Source organism: Miniopterus schreibersii (assembly GCF_964146895.1).
Source record: "Miniopterus schreibersii genome assembly, chromosome: 12".
In the NCBI taxonomy this organism is placed as follows: Eukaryota; Metazoa; Chordata; class Mammalia; order Chiroptera; family Miniopteridae; genus Miniopterus; species Miniopterus schreibersii.
Window position 1 is genome coordinate 66,337,541 of NC_138112.1, and position 19,945 is coordinate 66,357,485.

Consider the following 19,945-nt stretch of genomic DNA (forward strand, 5'->3'; position numbering starts at 1 on the left):
CCCAAGCCTGAGGTGCTTGAGAATGCCCGTGTGGCCGGAGCTCGGTTGCGCGGGTCCACGTTGGTGCACTGGCAAGGCAGTGGGATTCCATTCACTTCCTATGTCTGAGACTGAAGGCATTTCTACCGGATGACAGTGTTACTACCTTCCACGTAGAGACCACTGGCTGGGAGAAACTTAGCTCTTTCAGTTCAAAATGAAAGCTGATAGCATTAGGAAGCACAGCGGCATACAGTGAGACTTAATGCTGAGAGGGAGCGTTAGGGCCCTCAGAGGGACATTCAGTCTTCCGACCTTATTATACTGAGATCCAATTTCATTGGTCAATTACAGGGTCAGTATTTGGACGTGTTTGTGTCTATGTTTTTGGCTTAAGCCTCTTTATTTTTCATGACCAAACAGACCATATGTACTGGTTTTTCCAGGATAGTGTCAGTTCTTAATCTGTTTTTTCAAAGGTAATTATTAATAGTGTTCGCTTTCACTCTTTATGATGTCGTGGCTGGATGGTAAACCGAATGGTCACACCCTTTATTATGGACAGTAATGCCAATTCTAACATTTTGAGTATCTGTCACCTTAAATCATTGTCCTTCCGTTTCCCATAGATTGTACAGTCCACACACAGATCGGACAGCTGCTGCCCCATGCTGACAGCACCGTGGACACCTGGAAGGGACAGCGTGCACGGCTTTCTCCCTGGCTCTAACTGAGCTTTCAAGATATGACACAGAGCCGAGAGGACAGACTCTATTGCTGCTGAGTTAGGAGGGCATCTGTCCCACCCGTTTAATGGAGGCCTGGGCAGGGGTGAACCTGAGAGTAGATCATGGGCACCGGAAAGCAGCGTGTAGGAAGAGGGCTCAGATCCCGACGAAGATGCAGGGCTGCTGGTGGGAGGGAGGAAGCTAAGATCATTATAAAGAAGACACAGGAGAGAGGAGGGAGACATTGCTAAAACAGTTTCACTAGCTTCACCTGAAGGCATTTTCCTTTTGGGGTTGCTTTAGATGGGTAACTTTTTGCTTTCCCTGAAGCGCCTTTGGTCCTTTGGCATCTTGAGGGCATGTCTGGTTCCTGACTGTGTGTGCGTGTAGCTCACATCCTCAGTATAAAGTATAACCGAGCTCATGATGCTTAAATATAATTCAACTTAAAAAAAAAAAGAAGTGAATTCTGCTGAAATGAACATGAGGTAATTTTTTTTGCAGGTTTCTTTAAATGATATGAACATCAGGGTGATTTTTATGGGGTAGAAAGGCAAGTAAACGTGGGAAAAGAACAAGTGGGACCCAAGGGACACAGCTGGAGGAGGGGGTGATATTTTTCCTCGAACTTTATGGATTGACTTTTTATGTATAAGCTTCACATTTCCCCCATTTTCCTCTCTAACCCACTGCCTGTATGACGTCCATTTGTCCACTCGGTTCCTGCCTCGCACCTGGGCCTCCGAGAACTCAGTGTCCCTGCAAGGTTTCTACTTGATCTCACTGCTTGTGGCTGCAACAGTAGACCTAGAACCTCATTTCCATTTTCCTATTTCTGGGTGACTAGTTGCCTAAGGTCACCCAGCTAGTTATCAGGGAACCTTGAATAGAACTCAGCTTATTAGACATGGCCCAGTCTCTTTCACTTCACTTCTTCCTGAGGTGGTCTTCCCTCTAATAATAATCCCCCTTTAAAATAAAATGATCAGAACATTCTCTTTTTGTATACTTGTTGATATTTATTGAACATGCAAAGAGAGAAAGGGAGGTTATTAAAGCTCCAATTCCATTGAGATAAAAGAAAAGGAAGGCATGAGGCCAATTGCCACGTGGAATTCCGCTTCAAAAGAATTAGATCTGGCTGAGGAAGGTTTGAGTGTGTTAGTATTTGCTCCAGCGAACCTCCAAATAGTCTCTGTTGTGGACAACATAATTGCCACATCCTGGAAAGAAGCAGAAGCAGAAGTGGGTCAAATGATTGGACCACCGAATCAGTAAACAATGGATATCACGTTCCCAGTTCCTTGCACGCCTCCCACAGCTCACGCCCTCACACCCGCCCGCCCTGGGCGCTGCACCTGGGGGCTTTGCCCGCTCCCCTCACCTTCTTTCAGCGGTTCGCCTCCACTCAGAAGCTGCCAGTAGGTTCTGTTTTCACGGTTTTCCTCCAAGCCCTGAACAGAGGTGATGTAGGGGCCCCACATGCTGTCCACGAACGAGAAACTGTGGAGGCAGTGAACGGGTTAGAGGAGCTTAGAATTTTCAAAGGCAACTCCACACGGGCATTTCTTAAACTGTGAAGTACCTAAGAATCACTTGAAGATGTTACCCCCAAAATGCAGATTTCCTGGCCCTGTCCCCAGATACTTTGATTCTGTAGGTCTGGGCTGAGACCAGGAATCAGAGTATTTCATAAGCACTGTGGGCCATCCTGTTGCAGGCAGCCCGCAGTCCATGCTCCATGAGGGAAATGATGCCCGTGGGTCCCCGGGTCCCCGCCCTCCCTCCTGCCGCAGCAGACGCTCTGCAGACCACAGCTTCTACCCCAGGAGAGTCACTGAGTTTCAACCCCATGTGCTAGAGGCACCGTAAGTCCTAAGTGAGTATATTTTCTCTTAAGAAAGAGAAACAGGGAAGAATAACTTAGTATTTCATGTTTGTTTATTAAAGAGCGACACGGCTGCCCTGGCTGGTGTGGCTCACTTGGCTGGAGCATCGTCCTGAGCACCGAAGAGTCTCGGGGTCAGCTGCCAGTCGGGGCATGAACAGGAGGCAACTGATCGATGTCTTTCTCTGTCCCTGTCTCTCTGTCTCTGTCTCTCTCTCTCTCTTTCCCCCAAATCAATAGAAACATATCCTTGGGTGAAGATTAAAAAATAGAAATGACGTGGTCAGTGTATGTTTTACATTCTTTAGTCGCATTTCTCTACCTTCCTGGGAGCATTTGCAAGGAGCCTTTGTCATTATATATATATTATAAAATATATACGTATATAGATATTTTCATACATATATAAGATTTTCTTTGTAGCAACTTATATCATGTTATTAAACACAATAAACAATTGCCAGTTAGGTTTAAGAAACCAAGTAAACCACAGTTTTCAGAGACAAACTCAATATCTTATTTTTTAAAACAAACGTGTATTGATCTCAGAGAGAGGAAGGGAGAGGGAGAGAGAGAGAAACATCAATGATGAAAGAGTCATTGATCGGCTGCCTCCTGCATGCCCCCCACTGGGGATCGAGCCCGCAACCCGGGCATGTGCCCTGACCAGGAATCGAACCGCGATCTCCTGGATCCTGGTCGACGCTCAACCGCTGAGCCATGCCGGCCGGGCTCAATGTCTTAATTTTAATACTTGACTTCTCTAGGCCAGGGAACCTTTTATCTAGGAGTCCATGAAACCTGAAAGGGGCAGAGCATGGAGAGGCTCCGGGTGTTTGTGAATCCTCTAATTTCAATGATGTTTTGTGTGTATGTTCATTTTTCTGCTATGAGCATCCTACTTAAAGGGGTCCGTGACTCAAAAATAGTTAAGAACCACTGTTCTGGACACAAAATGTCTGCCTTAGGAAGTTCTGTTTATTGAAGGAGTTTTGCTGACAGGAGAGAGGTCCCTGGGACTTATTCATCCACTAAGTGAACATTAATTTAATGCCTACCATGTCCTAGAAGATGAAAGGTCTCACCTCTTTTTTAACCCCTGCTGTGAGATGTAGATTGTCAGCAAAGGTACTGATTAAGTTATGTTTTAAATATACTTTGCATTCACGTGCAGACGTATTTTTTACTGAGTCTGTCAAAATCACACTAAACCCCTTAACCTTAGGTTAGGTCCAGACATACCGAAACACAGTATAATTCATTTTCTGAGCTTCCTCCATCACATTCAGGAAGACAGAACCCTTTGGCACGGTGACTTCGATGGAAAACGTTTCTTGGATTTGCACAGTGTAGTTGACTGAGATCCATGTGGATGGGCTAGTGGGTTCCACAGGTGTGGTCAGCTCAGGAGTGGAGCTGTTAAAGAGACCTGGCAGAGAAGGGAAGGCAGAGAAGAATTATTATCCAGAGTAATAAAAATGATGTTCGAGTTTGCACGCCTATCCGACCTCTATCCACGAACTCCTTTCCTCTGTGCAGGGGGGATTTGCTACAGGGGCAAGTGGCATCAATCAAGGGGCAGGTCTCTCATGTGACAGAAACAGACAGGAAACCCAGATGCTCCCAGCTCGCCAATGCTCGTGTTCAGTTCCACTCCCAGCTGCTGAAACAGTTCAGTCACCCCTCCCCCCTTTTCTCACGGAGGCTCCCGATCCCCTTCGTTTGGCACAGCATACAATAATGCTTCCTCTTTTTTGCCTTATTTCTTAACATTTCTTGAAAAAACCGTGCGCCAGGCACTGTACTAGTCATTTTACGTGCACTGTCTCTGTCAGTCCTTACAAAACCAACATTAGATACTGTTATCATTTGCATGTCTTACATGAGAAAATTGAAGCTTCGAGGCTAAGCGTTTTGTCTTAAGTCCCCTGCACATGCCAGTGGCTGGACCAGGAAGGAGTGAGACAGGGGAATAAGACTATCTTGTTGCAAAATCAGTTGTTCGGGTCCGTGATCCATGCTGCAGTTTCCTACAGTCCTGCCATGTTCCTTCCACACAGATGTCTCATGTCCCCGAGGGGTCGCTTACTGTGCGTAACGGAAGGTGAGAGATGCCATGCTTTGTTTAGGGTGGGAGTGATGCTCAGAACACCTCTCTGCATCCAACACTCAGAAAAGTCCCTTTGGAGACAGACATCATTTAATCAAGTCTACCTTGTTTATCAGTGTTTAACCTAAGAACGACACCTGCTACCTTGCAAAGAACAACAGATCCTCAGGTGGGAATAATCTCTGATGATGCATGAAGGACTGAGGTCTGGATGGGAACTGTGATGCTTTAGAGATTTATTTGGTCACTCTTGGTCCCTAAGGACACCTAAATCTCACGCACTTTGGCTGTTACGCTGAGAGGCAAAAACAGTTTGTTGTTTAGTGCTCTACCTGAATTATTGGCACAAGAAGAGTAATTGTTAATATCCAAGTAGGTCCTTCCCATCATGGCAGGTAAGACCTGGGCTGCAGCAATTGGTAAATGGAATGTTCCCTGAGAAATTGCCTCGAGCACTGTATCCAGAGTTTGTTGACAGTTCCATTCCTTTTCTTTGTAATACGCTGATGAGACCAAGAGAGCCTAATGAGAGAGAGAGAGAATGGCTTTAAATAGTGGAAAACTTTATCTAATACAGTAAATATTCATTTGACATTGACTACGTAGGAGGTGCCTTAGACAGCTAAGACGCATTTCCTGCCTTCAAGAAGCTTATAAACTCTTTTGGGTGGGGAGGTGGGGAATTGCTTAACAATACAAACTATAATAGCACCAATGAGAACAGCCTCTCTCCCACATTCACCCTTGTGTCCCCAGCACTGGAACAACACCTGTCATACAGGAGGCACTCACTAAGTATCGTGAACAAACTGTCGGGAAGGAGTCACTGGGGTGAATGCTCTCAGAGAAGCATTTAGTGGCACAGTGTTTGGAAAGAGGAAGAGCTCTCAGCATTTAGCCGGGCTGAGGAAAGGCTTGGCGGAGAAGGCGGCATGTGAGGCGGGCCTGGTGATATGATGGCATTTCAGTAGGTGACATGAGGAAGGAAGGGAGCCCTGTAGCCAGAGGGAGCAGCGTGATATGGAAGGTGCTAGAGTAGCAGGGGCCAGGGCATGGCCTGGCGGTGAGGAGAGAATCTGCATTTTAGCAAAATGCCCAGGGGATGTCTCCTGGTCTGGGAGGACTGGTGTGTAGGGATCACTCAGGGACATTGTGGAAGAAGGGTCTGGACGAGTAGGTTGGGGACAGATTGGTAGACCCTTGAATTTTAGGGTGAGGTGTTGGACATTATTTGCTCAACAGTAGGAATTCTCATAGTTTCTTGAACAGAAGCTGTCTGGGAAGCAGATGTAAACCGGACTGAAGGAGCAGAATTACGGGGTAGGAAAAGCTAGGAGGTTATTAGAGTGAGAAAGACAGGGAGTAAGGCGGGTTGGACTTGAAGATGATGCTCTGCGGTTTCCGAGGAACGAGCAGGCCCCACTTTTCATCTCTCCTCAAAGGCTCTAAAGGTTAACAAGCAGTCAACAAGCATTTGTGGGATATTAAGAGAAACAAACCTGATCATATTACATCTTCCTTAAAAACTGTCTTGCAGGCAGAAAGCTCTTGATCCTGCCGGGTTAATATCACTTGTAGGGCTTCACACAACACCAAGGCCCAGGCTCCACCCTGAATTCCTGTATTAACTGACTGGTGCGGGGCTGAGAGCTTTTAGTTTCCTAAAAGCTCCTCCAGGTGATTCAAAAGATGCAGCCTGAATGGGAAGCCACTGTTTCATATTAAATTCAAACTTAGCAAGGCAGACAACATGGGTGGTAACAACAGCACAAACAACCTTGAGATCGGACCCCGGCCCACAACCAGCCTCATGTTGTGATTTTTCCCGAGGACCCTGCGCTGACCATGCTGAACACCTTGGTCTTCCTAAAATGTGTAATGTCCTTTGGTGCCTTTCGTCTTTGTCCTGCTATCCTCCTCCCTTTGAAGGGTCTGTCACCCTGAGTCAGCATGGCAAACTCCTATTCATCATACAGACGCAGTGAATTTTTCCCCCCTGTAAGCCTTCCTTGATCTCTTCTTAAAGCCGAGTAAATCAGTGCAGGAATAAAGTCCCAGACTTCAAGGGACGTGCACAGGACAGTGGAGGCACTCAGTGTGAGTTCTGAACCCAGCTGCTTCGGTTTCATTCCCATCTGCATCACTTTCTCGCTTTGAAATACCAGGCAAGTGACTGATTCTCCATGACTCACGCTCCTACTCTAGGGAAGGAAGGTAATGATTCTTTCCTCACTGGGTTGCTGTGTGCGTCAGGGAGTTAATGTCAGTAAACACCAGCAGCTGCTCCTGCCACGGCCACTTCGACAACAGTAATCTAATTTGGGAGGTAAGAAAAACTCAAAACAATAGTATATGGTAAAGTGTGAAATGGCGTGTGATAGAACAAGATAGGCTGTAGTTGTGGTAGACTCTAGAATTTCTTCAAGAAATTACAGTCAGGCAAAGCTTCGTAGAAGCATTGGATATGGAAATATGAAGATTGAAGGTAAGAACGCATTTCAGACAGGGAGGGGAATCATGAGTAAAATCAAAGGTGGTGTGGGAAGCAGAATGGATAATATCTTAGAAGGCCAGTAAGGAAAGATGAAGATAGTGTTTTCCTCCGTGACTCCTCCTCTGTCTCCCGTTTTGGCCTCTGACTTACCTGCATAGCTTGTCCTGTACTAAATGCATTTCCAAGGAGACCATTTTCTTTCTTCTCAGACAGAATCTTTTTTGCCAGTGACTGTGTATAATTCTTGATATTCTGTAAGTCCTCTCCATTTGTGTCGATCTGCCTGACGCTCTTCTCCACACAGGACAGAGCCAGGACGGCCATTGCACCAGTATCTGGCAGGAAGCCAAACCTTGGTGAGACGGTGGCCGACCATGCCAGTTTGCCCTGGACTGGTGGGTTTCCTGGTTTGTGGGGCTTTCGGTGCTAAAAGAGGAACATGTCTGGGCGAACTGGGATGGTTGGTCATGCTAGGTGATGGTGGGAAAGGAGGGTTTCAAGATATAGCAATCATCCCTTCAGCACTAATCACTCAAATATTTGACGATTCCTTATGTTGAGTAGCCATGTACCTTGTACTCAGTAACTCACATCTGGGACATAGAAACACATGGGAATTTGTAGGCGCATGCACATGAACGGTCTTCTACTTTTACATCTTGGTTTCTCGTCTTCATTTTTTTCATCTTTCAGCCATATTGGCAAAGGAATTGAGAAAACGAAGGATGATACGCTGAACAAAATATGTCTTTGTAATGTTCTAAGGTTTCCATTAGACTGATTAGAAAATAGCACTTAAGAGACTGGTTTCCCAGTAAACTTAAGGTGAAGGATGAGGCGAGAGACTGGTAAGGTGTTTTTCTGGCCTGCTACTTTGTTCCCCCTGGGTGGTAGCCTCCCTCTTTCATAAGAAGAGGAGTATGCGAATTCTCACATTCTACCTACTATCCAGAGGTACTGAATGATTTTCTTTGAGCTCCTTTGAGGAAGGCGAGCTTGTGTATCTGGATCTGTAGGGCCTGAGCACCAACACTAGCTGTCTAGAGGGGACTTTTTTTTGGATAGGTAAGCTGACTCAGTGGAAAATTTATGGTCCTTCCCCATTGTGAATACACACTGTATTGACCAAAATATTGGGCCTTGTCACCTGGAGAGGTTGCATTGTTCAAGTAAACTCACACATCCAAATCGTCCCAGTAAATTGGAAAAAGAGGCATGGGTTAAGAGAAATGAATTCCACTGCATCACCTTTCTCTAACACTTACACTTCCTACAGTGCCTTATATGAAGATTCTCATGTTCCATCCTCAGTTTACAGATGGGAAAATTAACGTTAAGAGTTAGTATCCACAGGCTCTATAACTCAAAGAAGAGCTGGGATAGGGTTCCAGGTTTTTCTACTATACTACACATCCGGAAAGAGACTTAACTGCTCCAAAATTTCCATTCTTCTCAAAAAGAAAATGCCCTTCTGAGGAGTCTAGGGTAGATGGGATAGGAAAGAAGCTAAGTACTTACTGGTAGAAAAACTCTAATGGCAAGACCTACTGATAACCGTGTCCTCTCTATCAAGGGAATTGGGCTTGATGACTCACCTACTGAGAACTGACCATGAAAATAAAAGTTTTTATTTTCAGGAGTGAAGTATGTGTTAAGTTCAGTGATTGAGTAGCTCCCATTGAACAGACACAAGGCCAGCACGGCCAGGCTGAGCTGGTAGTAGTTAGTCTTCGGATTGCCACCAGGTACTCCTGGCAGAGAGAAAAGAAATACCTTACCCATGGAAGTGGACCTGGAGTCATACATTTTCAGGCTATTCCTGCTTCCTTTCTTCTCATTTCTTTACACTTAAGGAGAGTCAAGTAATAAAAAGGAGAATCGCTTATAGAATCAGCAAATTTGAGAAACTTAAAGGCCCTCAAGGGCTTCCAAATTAAAATTCTTGAATTTTGTCACCGAGGAGACCCATCGCTGAAGAGACTAAAATACTGTCCTGATATTCAGGTGGTGACAGAATAGGGGTTTTTCACCACCAAACCTCTAGCACTTTCAACAGTAACGTGTTGAAGCTATAAGGAGAAGTTGAGGCCATCTCAAAGAAGGATGGGATTGGAGGGACTTAATGAACAATAGGATGGATATCGGGTAGGAGTTGAAATAACAACAGTGCACCTCACCGGCAGCCGTCACGGTCGACCTGTTCTCAGCGATGAAGCACTTTTGGCCGTCTTTACCCCCCCAGCAGCGTGTGACAATGCCTCCTCTTGCTCCAGCTAGTTTTGGTGTGATTCATTATTTGTCTAACTGTGTCGCGTGTGTGTGTGTGTTCACCATCATATGTAAGTATTGCTGGATGTAGGGTCAGTGCTCGGTTGAACATATTTGAACAGACAGTTCAAGATGCACGTAGAAAGAGGGAAAAAGGGAAAGGTGACCTGCAAAGGTAGAGTGGGATGAACAGAGTGAAGAGCAGGAAGAGCGGAAGGAAACTTCGCACACTTTTGAATGAGGGGAGATGAAGGCAAGGTTGTCCAAGGTCTCTGAACACTTGACTCTCACCCATATGTTCAATTTCTTCTCGGAATTTCTCTTCTAGTTGGCTGACCAGCTGAAGATGCTTATCACTTTCATTAGGGTCCTGACATGCTCTCAAAGCCAGTATGGCCAAGGCAAGCTGTCCTGAGGTTAAATTTGACTCTGAAAAGAAAAGTATTCAATTTTATTTTATTTAAAAAAAAATATATCTTTATTGATTTCAGAGACAGGAAGGGAGAGGGAGAGAGTTGAAACACTAATAACAAGAGAGTCGTTATTGATCGGCTGCCTCCTGCACGCCCCTGACTGGGGATGGAGCCCGCAGCCCGGGCCTGTGCCCTGACCGGGAATCGAACCCCGATCGCCTGGATCCTGGGTCGACGCTCAACCGCTGAGCCACGCCTGGCCGGGCTAGGCTAAGAAAACACAATCTTTTGTTAAGACATTAAAAATTTTTTTCCTACCGAGCAAAGACTGACAACTGTCAGAGGGCAGAAGGGCTGGGAGGCTGGGTGAAATAGGTGAAGGAATTAAGCAAAAACCAAAAACCAAAAACCAAAAAACCTCACAGATGCAGACAACAGTGCGGTGATTACCAGAGGGAGAGGGGGTGGGGCAGGTAGAAATGGTGACGGAAGGCGGCTAGGCTTTGGATGGTGAACACCGTACAATGTACAGATGATGTGTTATAGAATTGTGCTCTTGAAACTTACATAATTTCATTAACCAGTGTGACCCCAATAAATAAAATTAAAAATCTATTTTTAAAATACCCCCCCCAAAATAATTTAAAAATAAGTAAAAATTTCCCTAGCCATTTGCATTGATAATCTGTTTTATAATAAAAGCCTTAAAAGTGAGAGAACAAAACCAAAAATACCCCCAAAACTCTTGGGCTTTTCATAGTTCTTGCAATAAGAGGGAGCTGGGGTAGCTTCATTTCCCCCTTATATTAAATAGAAAGCTGAGCTCCATATTGACATGAAAGGCACAAGGTGGAGCCTGGACTCAAACCCAGGCCACGTGTCTGTTGTTCTGTGGTTGCCTCTCTGTTGTCAGCTTTCTTAGTTGTGGTCCACATCCCCATCTGGTTGGGAACTCAGCTAGCTTATAGAACAGAATTAATGGGTAAGACTCTATAATTTCTTTTGCTTTTCCTTTGACCTCTTGAAGAAAAACGGTTTTCAGGACCCAAAGAAGTAAGTGGCCTTAGAGTAAGTGGCAGGGGGATTGATGTTTTGAGGCACCTTTCTGACCTAGTTTTATACAGTGAGGATAGACGCAGCAGGGATACTTTGGACACACGATTTTTAGGACTCCCTGGAGATGATCTGTACAGATAGGTAACTCTTACCCTAAACCTTCCAGAGAATATAGGTACTCACCCTTCTTTTCCTCAATGTATTTGGCTTCTTGGATCAGCTGTTTTTCTAAGCTTTGGTGGTGGACCCCAGCAAGTTTGAGAGACAGCAGGACATTGGCAGCTTGGATTCCTCCGGCATATTTTGGATTGACCATTGTGCTTATTATAGGGTTTAAAAGGGAGTAGTTTTCTTTGCTTACCTCTGTGGCAGGGGAGGGAGGAAATACAAAACACGTAGAAAATATTAAAGCTAGGAACAAGGGTGATATTAAAATATTTAGTGACAGATATGGTACAAAGACCAAGCTAGTGGTCATTGACTATGTTGCTGGGACAATAAAAGATGGGTCTGGAGCCCCTGCTGTGCCAGGTGTTACTCCTTTACCAACCAGCATGGAAGTATTTCATTATTTTAACCACTTGTTCAACCTTACCAATGGGCACTGACAGAATATCAACCCTGCCTTGGAGATCTAGTGTCATTCCCTAACTTTGAATATGAGGCCTAGAGAGGGTTTCCTTAAAGAAAACTAGGTAATCAGAGGCTTAATGGAGACTAGAATACACATCTTTTGACTCCCAATCGATAGCCATTTCTAATTTCTGGATTCTGTTCTTTTCCATCTTCTTCTAACTCACTTTGGTTATTACTGAGGGAGAGAAGGCAAACATTCTATGTTATATTGGTGATTTACCCTAAAGCTGAGTTGTCTTGCCCCACAGGCCAGGCATCAAGATCATTATTTAGCAGTGTGCACACTTTGGAAAACCGTCCAGTTTTAGCCAACAACCTGCCCAAAACCCAGGTGAAAGGATGGAGGGAGTCACATTATACTGTGGAAGGAAAAAGAGAACCCAGAGTCCCTGAAGAACTGGAGGACAAGAAGAGTTAGTTACCACTTAGACCATTTCTAAATATGCTTTGTTTATAATCCCAAGAAAATCCTACCCATCTCCAGGTTATCCCAGGTTAGTGGGATAGTGAGACTGTGTCTGGAATCTGTGGTACTTATGACTGTGGGTAAGATATGTAACTTTCCTGACCTTCAGTTTCTTCATTTTAAAATTGTGGATATTAACACCTACTTTGTAGACATTGGACAAGAAATCACTTAACAAATTGTAAAATACTGTACAAATTATTACTTTTAGCTTAGCTGGAGCTTCTATCCCTATACTTAGAGAACCCAGGATATGTGCTTTCCCTTGCCCACCTTTCTTCATTTTACAATAGAGATCAGGAAGATCTGAATTTAGTGATTGTAGAAAGCTCATGGTTTACCACAGGTACAATTGGACATATGTGAGTCATCTCTGACATTGTGTGGAAGCATCCAGTTCAGAAGATTTTCTTGCTCTGAAACAGACTTTTTAGTTCCTGGTCAACAACTCCAGTCAGCTTCCTTGACCACTAAAGACAGAGTTAATTATTTTGTACAATGAATTGAACTTCGAAGCCTCCACAGGGCCCTTATATTCTTAGGATACGACAAAGAAAATGACAGGCAGGAAATAAAATTAGCGTTGGCCTAGTCTGTACTTTAGCTTGTATGAATACAAGTCTTTCTGTTGTGGTGTTGATCTCTTCTTGTAGGCTACAAGAAGACATAGCCACAGATGGCACCATAGATCATCTTTGGACTGATTTGAAGCTCAATTCCTGGGTTAAAGACATACATGCATAAATCATGTATCTGAGAGCTACACCAGACTTCAAGAAATCACCTGCTTCAACACCCTTCCCTGATTACCCTCCATTTATGAATGAAGCTAAAAAAAATCAGAAACATTGTGATCATTCAGCTACTAAGAGGTCAGACTAGACCTGAACCCAGTTTTTCTTTCTCCTATTTACTATTTTTTAATAGAGCCACATAATCACTGGAGGCTACACCCAAAGGAGAGATGATGGGGCTTGTACTCATGTCCTGTAGGAGAAAGTTGAAGGGAGGAGTGTGTGTACCTTGGAGTAGCGAACTCAACAATGACAAGAGAACAGTCTTCATTATTTGAAAGAGATTATTACCATTATTCTTTTCTGAGTAGTCACAAAGGGTTAAGCCAAAACCTATGGGTTGAGCTTCAGAAAAAGAGATTGTATTTCAAAATCAAAAGATAACTTTTTATGATCTTGAAGAATTTCTGGGGTCACGAATTTTCTACCATTGAAAATGAACAGAAACAGACAGTTACGTGGTCGTGTCACTGTGGAAGAGAGGACCTGGGCATAGAAAGAACAGGTAGGCCAGTTAACATCGCATCTATGGTCTCTCGTGTGGTAACATACACGTTGTGGAACTTTCCTTACCATCGTGGCCACCCTGCGCGTGACTCAGAGTCCGGCCACATATAGAGCTGAAGCAGGGCTCTTCTCAGGTAACTGTCTACAAAGTTTTCTCTCGGTAGCCATCAGGAGACTGTCGCAGTAGAGCAGGTTTGGATAAAGGGATACTCACCGCAGATGGTGCATAGTTGGCTTGGAAGGAGAGAAAGCAGCAGGAGCCCCGCCAGGGGGAGCTGCTGCGACCGGCCCATCTCTGCGGCGGTGTGTTGGAGTGGGGAGGCCTTGGCGGCCTATTTATCGGGTGCTCTGTTTATAACCAGAGCTCCTCCCTTGGCTTGCCCGCAGCTTCTTGCACTTAAGCAAATATTGAGCAATTCAGGTAGGTGTGGTGAAGTGTATTTTTCCAACTTATATCACAAACCAGGAAGAAGATTTGAAAGGTATGGTCAGGGCGAACGAGGAAATAATTTGTCTTTGTTTCTAATCCCCAAACTTCAAGGCTCACATTTCTTACGTACCTTCAGCCCAATGAGAATAAACGAAGCGAATGACTATTTTCAGTAATATTTCCCTTTTCCATTCCGCTTCTCTTATGTTTTTTAATGTTTCCTGAGACATCAGATTTGATGGGGCAAGGGCTTACCACACACAAAAATGGAAGCAGAAGTTCTGAGTCTGACATAAGAGCAGCCGGATAGGGCAGCCTGGCACATGGGAAGCATAGTGGCTTTTGACCTATGATTTTCTCCTAAGACAGATGCCTTGAGAATTTCCAGGCCAGGAGGATAGCCACGGAGATGCACATCAAATGTGGATGTTTTGCTGCGCCAGGCAAGATGCTACATGCCGCATGTGAGAAATATCCATCAGTCTTCCAAGAACTACTAGCGAATACCGTTAGCTTAGCTTTAAAATGTTTGCTCTGGGTCAGCACGACGGTGGAATAGGAGGCCCCTTGCTCGCATCCCCCCACAGAAACAATAACTGATGCAGTCATCCATGGGCCAAAGTTCCTGTGTGGGAACTTCGGGTTCCAGGTCGGAGGCTGCAGAACCCCCGTGGGGCTGCTGAGGAGGGCGGCATTGAGAAGGCCACAGCGCAGACAGACTTGTATTCACACGAGCTAAAGCACGGACGCAGCTATCTCTAATTTTCCTTCCTGGCCTGTCATTTCCGCAGTTGTATCCTGAGAAGGCAGGTTGACTGACCATGGTCCTGGCTGCAGACCCAGGACCAGCCTTACATAAGCCCCTTACCCTTTGTGAGTTTGTTTCCTTATCAGTAAAATGGAGGTAATAATAGTTCTCTCCTAAGGCTTTGCGAGAATTTTACGAATTCTGTAAGGGTGCTTAGAATCGTACTGGTACGTCACAGTCAATGCATAGCTCTCAACTCATATTGTCTCAGTTACCATCAACTCAGTTGTATCTGCCTGCAGTCTGATCCTCAAGCCCGAAGCCCGACTCCCTCGATCACTGGTCTGATCAGTCAGCAGTGTTAAGCGTTCCTCCTTCTGGAGCCGGTCTGCTGCTCTCTGCCTTTGCTGCCATTACCCGGGCTAAATCACCATCATTTCTGTACCCCCACAATAACTTCCAAATTTTTGGGTTAGCTACTTGTACCCTCCTCCAAGTCATTTTCCATTTAACTCCTAGAACAGCATCTTCCAAACTTGATTAGTATGCAGACCCCACCTAAAGAAAAGGAATTCTCAAGGAAAACAGTTTGACACACAGTACCCTAAGACTTTGAATCTAGGAAAAAGTCAGTTGTGAATTTTTCTTGCAGAAGACATATTGTATTGTCCCGGTAGTGTTTTTTTTTTTTTTTTAATGTTTTAATTTATCTTTATTGTTGAAGCTATTACAGATGTCCCCGTTTTTCCCCCATTGATCCCCTCCTCCCTCTCCCCCTCTCCCCTCTAGGCCTTCACCACACTATTGTCTGTGTCCATGGGTTATGCATATAAGCATATAAGTTCTTGGGTTAATCTCTCCCTCCAATCCCCCCACCCCTATCTTCCCTCTGAGATCCCTGTCTGTTCTATGCTTTGATGTCTCTGTATCTATTTTGTTCATCAGTTTATTATGTTCATTAGATTCCACATATGAGTAAGATCATGTGACATTTGTCTTTCTCTGACCAGCTTATTTCACTTAGCATAATACTCTCCAGGTCCCACCATGCTGTCTCAAAGGGTAAGGGATCCTTCGTGTTTATAGCTGCATAGTATTCCATGGTGTAAATGTCCGAGAAGATGCTTGATATGATTTCAGTCTTCTTGAACTTGTAGAGACTTGTTTTGTGTCCTAACATGTGGTCTATCTTTGAGAATGTCCCGTGTGCACTTGAGGAGAATGTCTGTTCTGCAGCTTTGGTGTAAAATGTTCTGTAAATGTCAATTAAATCCATCTGATCTAGTGTGTAATCTAGAGTCACTGTTTCCTTGTTGATTTTTTTGTCTGGAAGATCTATCCACTGAAATCAGTGGGGTGTTAAAGTCCCCTACTATGACTGTATTGCTGTCAATCTCTCCCTTAAAGTCCTACAGAAGTTTTTTATAAATTTAGGTGCTCCTATATTGGGTGCATATATGTTTACCAGGGTTATATTCTCTTATTGGATTGATCCCTTTAGTATTATGTAGTGACCTTTACTGTATCTTGTTGCCTTCATTTTGAAGTCTATTTTGTCAGATGTAAGTATTGCTACCCCAGCTTTTTTTTCGTTTTCACTTGCATGGAAAATTTTTTTCCATTCCTTCACTCTCAGTCTGCATGTGTCTTTTGTTCTGAAGTGGGTCTCTTGAAGACAGCATATATGTGGGTCATGTTTTCTTATCCATTCAGCTACCCTATGTCTTTTTATTGGAGCATTTAATCCATTTACATTTAAGGTTATTATTGATAGGTACTTATCTGTTGCTATTTTAATTCTTTTTAAAAAAAAATTTTTTTATTGATTTCAGGGAGAGGAAGGGGGAAGGAGGGAGAGATAGAGACATCAATATTGAGGGAGAGTCATTGATCGGCTGCCTCCTGCATGGCCCCTGCTGGGGATCAAGCCTGCAGCCTGGGCCTGTGCTCTGACCAGGAATCGAACTGTGATCTCCTGGATCATAGGTTGGTGTTCAACTGCTGAGCCACACTGGCTGGGCACCATTTTAATTCTTTATGCCTATGGTTCTCTCTCTAGTTCTACTTCTAATTACAGCAATCCCTTTAACATTTCTTGCAATGCTGGTTTGGTGGTGATAAACTCTTTAGCCTTTTTTCTCTGGGAAGCTCTTTATTTCATCATCTATTTTGAATGATAGCCTTGCTGGTTAGAGTAGTCTTGGTTTCAGATCCTTGTTTTTCATGACCTAGAATACTTCATGCCATTCCCTTCTGGCCTGTAGAGTTTCTGATGAGAAATCAGCTGACAGCCTTATGGTAAGAAACAAATTGCTTTTCTCTTGTCTTGAATTTTTGGCATTTTAATTATAATGTGTCTGGGCATGGGCCTCTTTGGATTCTTCTTGCTTGGGACTTTCTATGCCTCCAGAACTTGTGTGACTTTTTCCTTCACCAGGTTAGGGAAGTTTCCTGCCATTATTTCTTCAAACAGGTTCTCTAACCCTTGCTTACTTTTGACCTCTTCTGGCACTCCTATGATGTGAATATTGTTACATTTCATGTTGTCCAACAGCTCCCTTAAACTGTCATTCTGTTTTTTAATTGTTTTTTCTTTTTGGTTTTCTGATTGAGTGATTTTTTTCTACCCACTCTTCTAATTCACTGATTGGATCCTTAGCTTCCCCTAATCTGTTGTTTATTCCTTCCAATGTATTTTTTATTTCTGCAATTTCATTTTTAATTTCTTTCATAGTTTCCATATCTTTTCTCTTGCTGTTGAGCATCATTATGATCAGTATTCTGAACCGTACATCTGATAGTTTGCTTATCTACATTTCATTTAGCTCGTCTTCTGGAAAATTCTCTTGTTCTTTCATTTGGGGCTTGTTTTTTTGTTTGTTTTTTTGTCTCTCCATTTTAGCTGTCTGTTTGGGTTTGCATTAGGTAGACCTGCCAGGACTCCCAGTCTTTTGGATGGACTCTGGTGCTGGCCACTGTCAGATGCTGTTTATGATTGGCCTTGAGAACCCTGTTTGAAGCTTTCTGCACTCCACAGCTTGTGCCTCCCTCTGCTGGAGCTGGGTGCATTTGGAAAGGGCCAACGTGTGCACCAAGGCCTGCTTTTTCAAGCCCAGCGTCCAGAAGCAGATAGGCAAAGACTCAAAGCACCCAGAGATCCACTGCTGCCTGCAGGCTGATTGTTACTCAGAGTTTCTTAAAGAGCCCCAGGCTGCAGACCATAGCAAGGCATAAACTCCACAGGGTAGGGCAAAAGGTTTTCTAATGGGTGGGACAATTGCTTATCCCCCAGACAAAAGCTGCCTGAATGGTAAAGGTTTGCCTGAGAAAGATGTCTTTCCCGGTATAGGGGAATGACTCAGCTCAGGAATCCAGATGGGTGCCCTCCTAGCTCTATTTTTAGCACCTGAAACCCTGGATTCTCCTCACACAGCTCTAGTCCACTTTACCCTCCCTCTCCTGGAACCCAAGGTGAGTGGCTGCACACAAAACTTTGTGCATTGGCCCTTTAAAAAGGTGCCTGCATTTCCAGCTGTCTCTCCCTGGCAGACAAAAACCCTGCTGCTTTTCACTGCCAGATGTTATGTGGGCACCTTTCTCAGCTCTGGAGCTCTGGGCTGTGGAGCCCAGCTTGGGGTTTAGACCCCAGAGTTCTCAGTGGGAACCCCCCACAGCTGAGATATCCCTCTGAAACTTCAGCTGTTGCCTGTGGGAGCCTGGCCAGCGCTCTTGTACCTCCACACTTCCTACCAGTCTCTGTGTGGTCTCCACTTTACATCCTTGGTTATAAGGATTCTCTCCAGCTAGTCTTCAATTGATTATTCAGGATGGCTTTTCTATATTTTAGTTGTAATTCCAGTTTGGTCCTGGAAGAATGTCACTGTAGCTTCCACTTAGCCCATCACCATCTTGGAATCTCCCCATCCTGGTAGTGTTTTTAGAGTTATTCAAATCCTCATAGAATTAAAAATATGTCTGTGACTCTGTGGGCTCTGAGTATTATTTCATACCTCCAGTGAGCTTCCAAACCATAATTCTGATTCTTTGTTTCCTTGTTAAAACCAGGAAACTCCATATTTTAAATGTCATCTCTAAAAACCTGTACCTTCTGACCCTTGCCTGTCTCTCCAGCATTTATTTCACTGTCTTGTATGTTATGCTCCAACTCAGTTTTTTTTCAGTTCTTCTATTGTGCCAAGTTCCTTCCTGCCTCAAGGCTTATTTGCACATGCGGTTTTCCTCTCAAATGCTGGCTTTCAGGTGATGCTGCTTCATGTCACCTCCAATGGCTCATCCTTCAGCTTAAATACTGCTTATTCAGGGATGCTCTCCCTGCACCTCCAGACCTGGTTATGCCCCCTGTTATCTACTCTCTTGGCACTCTGTACTTCCCTTTGTAGCACTTCTGGGAATTGCAATTAGCTACTTGCCGAATTATTTTTTAACTGTGTTTGTTTAATGTGTGTCTCCCTGTCAGACTGTGAGTTCCTCTAAAGTAAAGATAAGTCTTTCTTGTTTGCTGTTTTATCTCCTATGGTACCGTGCAAAATGCCTGCAATATAAGAGGTTGTCAAATGTTTGCTAAAAGGAACCACCTCAGATCCAGAGCCAAATTATAAATTGATAACATGTATTTTTAAAAATAACATGCATTGGTAGATAATCTCATTGGAATAAATATTAGAAATTTATCCAGGATAAAACTAGAAAAGTAAGCAGTTGAAGTGGCTTACATTAGGATTGAGAGAGACTTTAGGATTTAAGCATCTGGGGTTTGGGATCAAGGTCACCCGAGTATTGAATATGTTAGATTAGCCTATTCAGCATTCCCTTATCTAATCAAGCACATCCTCTTGAGATAATCTACACACATTTTCTTTCCCCTCTCCATGCTGATAAGCAAGATTTGTGTAATTCTGGTTATTTGCTTGATTTACTGAAGGTGAATGTTGAGGAATGAGCCAAGCACCAAAATTTCTAGTAAAACCCAAGTCTTTCCAGGCTTATCAGCAAAACAAAGTAAGGTCCTAAGGGCTCCCAAGTTACTCTGAGCTGAGCACAAATGGCCTCAGGTCTGCTCCTGCATCACATGTATGGGACTGGAACAAGGGTTTGAGTGGAGGCACATATACCATATGTCTATGTAAAAGTTAAAAATCAATTGAAGAAACTGTTAAACAAGATCTGTTCTGCCTCCTGTTTTGACAAACCAACTTTCATAATGAGATAGAAAGACAGATTTTCATTTAGAATTCTTAGTCTGGAGCATTTCCATGTGGTAAGTGCCATCATCCATCTCCACTCCACTGCACTCCCCTACCTGTGGCCTATGGCCCAATTTCTCCTCTCTTTCCAACCCACTCTGACCTGTGTTGTAAGGGATCTCCACACACAGAGTGCCTGTGTGTGGACACCACAGATGACACAT

General features: G+C 44.0%; 1 protein-coding gene across 1 annotated transcript; it reads right to left on the reverse strand.

Moving 5' to 3' along the window:
- Positions 1-1,710: 1,710 nt before the first annotated feature.
- TCN1 (transcobalamin 1) lies at positions 1,711-13,643 on the reverse strand. The gene is made up of 9 exons (XM_081153258.1): positions 13,554-13,643; positions 11,120-11,299; positions 9,759-9,896; positions 8,795-8,950; positions 7,350-7,534; positions 5,038-5,227; positions 3,838-4,024; positions 2,092-2,210; positions 1,711-1,930 (listed from the first exon to the last, which is right to left on the reverse strand). The coding sequence occupies exons 1-9, from the start codon at positions 13,630-13,632 to the stop codon at positions 1,869-1,871; spliced, it is 1,296 nt and encodes a 431-aa protein (XP_081009384.1). The 5' UTR covers positions 13,633-13,643; the 3' UTR covers positions 1,711-1,868.
- Between the last annotated feature and the right edge of the window lie 6,302 nt (positions 13,644-19,945).

What these genes read in the sequence shown, in the direction of transcription:
- TCN1 (XM_081153258.1), bottom strand. Translation starts at nt 13,632, where the DNA reads ATGGGCCGGTCGCAGCAGCTCCCCCTGGCGGGGCTCCTGCTGCTTTCT. An exon ending in CCAACTATGCACCATCTGCG is followed by an intron (nt 11,300 to 13,553) that starts GTGAGTATCCCT and finishes CCCCTGCCACAG; the next exon opens with AGGTAAGCAAAGAAAACTAC. An exon ending in ATACATTGAGGAAAAGAAGG is followed by an intron (nt 9,897 to 11,119) that starts GTGAGTACCTAT and finishes TTTTCTTTTCAG; the next exon opens with AGTCAAATTTAACCTCAGGA.